The sequence below is a fragment of the Octodon degus genome, unplaced genomic scaffold, assembly GCF_000260255.1.
Source record: "Octodon degus isolate 3935 unplaced genomic scaffold, OctDeg1.0 scaffold00126, whole genome shotgun sequence".
In the NCBI taxonomy this organism is placed as follows: domain Eukaryota; kingdom Metazoa; phylum Chordata; class Mammalia; order Rodentia; family Octodontidae; genus Octodon; species Octodon degus.
The window spans coordinates 3,846,050-3,850,077 of record NW_004524702.1 but is presented as its reverse complement, the minus strand read 5'-3'; the positions used below and the strand labels follow the sequence as shown (position 1 = coordinate 3,850,077).

The 4,028-nt window shown below is 44.4% G+C and overlaps 1 protein-coding gene across 2 annotated transcripts in view; it reads right to left on the bottom strand.

The window, feature by feature from the left end:
- Sacm1l (SAC1 like phosphatidylinositide phosphatase) overlaps positions 1-4,028 on the bottom strand; it is a 54,480-nt gene that overhangs the window by 29,634 nt on the left and 20,818 nt on the right. Inside the window, exons 3-4 of one of the 2 annotated variants that reach the window (XM_004640673.2) lie at positions 1,816-1,890; positions 461-588 (exon numbers count right to left, since the gene is read on the bottom strand). In XM_004640673.2, coding sequence (XP_004640730.1) covers positions 461-588; positions 1,816-1,890 — 203 coding nt within the window. The remainder of the gene's footprint in view (positions 1-460; positions 589-1,815; positions 1,891-4,028) is intronic. The other variant, XM_023700682.1, reaches the window with a different exon arrangement.

The following is a 4,028-nucleotide window of genomic DNA, read 5'->3' as shown; positions in this document are numbered from 1 at the left end:
TTTTGGTTGGTTTTTTTTTTTTTTTTTTTTTTTTTATAAAACTGGCATTTTAGGTCAAATGAATTTTTTTTTTTTTTTGTGGAACCGGGGATTAAACTCAGGACCCTGGGCTCGCCAGGCAAGCACTTATTCTACTGAGCCATCTCCCCGGCCCTTCAAGTTAAATTTGGATGTTCAGTATACACATATCTTGTTCTTTTCTTTCCATTAGATATTTCATAATTTAAGAATTTCATTATTTAGAAAAATCTCTAAACCAATAAAATACATAGGCAATCAAAAAAAATCTATTATCTATCTATCTATCTATCTATCTATCTGTCTATCTACATATTATGCATGGGTAGAAAGGTAGGAAGACCTTATTAATGATGAGCCTTAATAGAAATCCACCAAGCCTCATCTTCTGCAAGCCCACCTAGCACCGTTTGCTTTCCGCAATATAGCATCTAGTTCTTACCTGAATATCAGTTAAGTGCAACATTGTCTTCTTATAAGAAAGAATATCAAAATCTGTTGCTTTCCAGATAACATGATTGAAAAACTCGCCCACTTTCATCGTTTTGGTAATGACGATAAGGTAATTGCCTGGAAAAAGCACAGCGAAACACATATAAACATAAAAGCTGGCGCTCGGGACACAGCCTGGGCGCAGCCCCCCGAGGGCCGGGTCTGAACCCAGCACCAACACTGAAATGAAGAACTGAATCACAGAAGCAAAAGCAGAGGAAGCGGCACCCATGGTATTCTGATAACGGGCCCATGTTTTTAAAACAATCTTACAATTTATGAGTATAAAGACTAGTATACTGTTTCAAATGTGGTCTCAGAAAGATAAAAACAAAACCTGTGTCAACCAAAGGAGTTGGCTTAGCTGGTAGAAAGTGGCCAGAAAGCAGCCACTGACTGTCCCCACACAGGGCCCACTCCCAGCAGGTGGCCTGAAGGGAGGCCTCACGGTCAGCCAGCACACCCTGCCCACACGGCGCAGCGCACCCTGCACCACTCCCAACATCCCGCACGCCACTGCAAACGTGGGCAAGCACACTGCTCGGCTCTGGGCACCGGCCGCTGCCATCTTGCAAGATGAGAGGTACCTCAGAAACTGTGTCTAGGTGCTCACTCCGGCAGCACATAGAACAAAAAACTTGTATTTAGCCAGTTGTGGGGGCACACAGCCGTCATGTCAGCACTCGGGAGGCTGAAGCAGGATCACAAGTTGAGTCTAGTCTGGGTGACTTAGACCTTGTCTCCAAATAAAACATGAAAATATGGAGGGAGACACAGCTCAGGGCCAAAGGCCAGGTTCAATACAGAGAGAAAAAAAAAATTATTTAAATCCTCTTAGAGGGGCTGGGGAGATAGCTCAGTAGAATAAGTGTATGCCTGGCAAGGGCAAGGGCCTGAGTTCAATCCCCAGTACCGCAAAAATAAATAAATAAATAAATAAATCCTCTTAGAATTTATTTAGGGTGGCCAGACAGCTCAGAGGATTAAAGTGCCTGCTTAGGCAGACACAGTGGCCAGGGTTCAATCCCTGATGTGCTGTGCCAGCCCCACCCCCCTGGGGCACACTGAGAAAGCAAAAGAGACTGGGCCTGGTGGTGTGTGCCTGTAATCCCAGCACTGGGGAGGCTGAAAACAGGAGGATCACTATGAGTCGCATCTGTGTAGTGAGACCCTGCAGACCCTGCAGACCCTGCATTAAATACATAAAAAAAATAAGTAAATAAAGCATGACACAAAGTGCATGTTTTTCAATCTCACAATCTAATGCTGTCGCCTTCTCTGGCTTCTTAGCTTATGTTCTCTTACCTGCCACCAGATGGATTGTGCCCAGTATACCAAATATTGGTCTTGTGACAGCTGAGGGTGGAACATCTTTCTTGACTAAAGAAAGAAAGAAAGAAAGATCAGATTTTAAAAGCTCATCATTAGAAATGAATTTCAGGTTGATTTCAAGGTGCTTCAATTGACATGCATGATTTCTCTACAAAAAAGTGACAGTACTTCACTAACGTCAGAACTCCCATCAGGCAGAAGGTAAAACGGAGCTGTCCGTGCAGCACTGAGAGACCTCTAGAACATGTGTCGACAGTCACACACTGCACGTACATAGCCTCGAATGCCAATTTTCAACTAAATTTTTTCACCCTCTTGCTAGGAACTAAGTACTTATGTCTTAAAGAACATTAAAGAATAAATGGGGGGGGGAGAAGATAAATGGAAGTGAGAGTTTGAGACCAGACTGTCAACTACCAGAATACACAGACTGCCTGTCCACAGCCAGGACGCTGGCACGGAGGTGAGGCCCGGGGAGGACGGCGAAGCGACTTCCACAGGCGCGCCCGCACGCAGCCGTCCACACTGCGCTGCCTAGGACGCAGCATCCTAGCAAGCCTGATTCACGATTCGTGAACACTCAGCCAATGGAGCTCACAAATCACATTCTGCCAAGCTCCAGTTTAGAAAATAACGCTGCATGGGGAGGCAGGAGGTTCTACAAATAGCTTATTTTGCTCACCTCAAATGGGCGCTAGTCCTAGGCAGAGTCACAACACCTACTAGGACAATAAGGACCAGGGCCTCGCAAGAGAGCTCATACACATCAAATCCAAGCTTGATGTCAAATCCAAGGCTTCCCAAGCTTATGCTGCCAAAAACTTTCAATCACCGCTTTTTATCATCCTGAAATTCCTTCGAGAATCACTACTCCAAATCCAAGGCCTGGTTCTTGAACACAGCCACAAGTGTAATTCTGTTACGCTAGATAGTCATCGGGAAAAAGGTCTAAGATTCCGTTGGGTTTCCCTGAAGAACGCAGCACACTTAGCTATACTCAGACACAACTGACTGCAGGGGAGACCGGAAGGCCTGTGCAAAGAAGAGCTCAGAGAAAGTGCACAGGCACCGGGGTCACCTGCCACAGCACATGCGCTACTGGCCCAGCTGTGAACTACATTAACCCAAGTACAGCAGCAATAAAGCCCTGATCAGTCCTACAATATGTTAGTTTTTCATAAAAAAGAAAAACCTTTCTTTCCCAGGCGATGGTCCTCATTCCCAGCAGCAAGAAGAAACTGGCAGGGCAAGTGTCCTCGAGAGACAGCCCGCGCCGCTGACTCTGGGCCTGGGTATTCCCCCGAGCTCCCCAGTGAGGACAGTGAGGACAAAGCAGCATCACTTTGACATGCAAACTACTCACACTTGGCCTGTCAGTCTACTGCAACAGGTCACTAATCTCTACCTTCAAATAAAATGTCACTGAAAGGTCAAAGGTATCTGAAAACGCACCCATACACCACAGCTCTTAGGAGACACGAGCTTCTGCCAAAGTAAAAGGCAGAATTAGACGAGTGGTGTACCCAGGCAGGCCCTAGGAGCCTCCACCAAGGCCGATTAAAGCCAATCGTCTCGAGAGCGCAGCCAAGCAACAAGCAGGAACCACCACCACCTTCTCCACCTGAGACTGCACTAAGTCCGCTGCATGCGAGGAAGACTACATCTACAGCACCTACAAACAGACAGCATGAACTCACCAAAGAAACGGAAATTTTACAGTCACACTTCATCACTGGAAGTACTTTATATATTACTTCCTCTATTCAGAGGATACTGCCTGCCTGCTCTATAGTGAATCAAATGTTTAAAAAAAGCAAATATAGAATTTTGGTGGTGAACTGGAATTTTCAAACCAATGAAATGAAATTGTAACTGGTAACACCATACCATCATTAATTTGTCATCAAAATTATTTTACCTAATTTATTTAGAAATCAGTGTTCTATGCACAATTGAAACCATATGTTTTTCACATACCAGAGAAGCAAAACCAAAACATAATTGGACAATATCTAAATGACTAAAATTTTAGTGAAATGTCATGTTCATTTTCATCTCTTAAATTATCTTCCAAGTCATAAAAAAAATCCAAAGCAAAAACAAAGCAGTTGAACTTACACTTATGGGGAAACTGTTTTTTGGCAAATACCTCAAACTACTTCTGGAAAGAAGCTTATCCAGGAGCT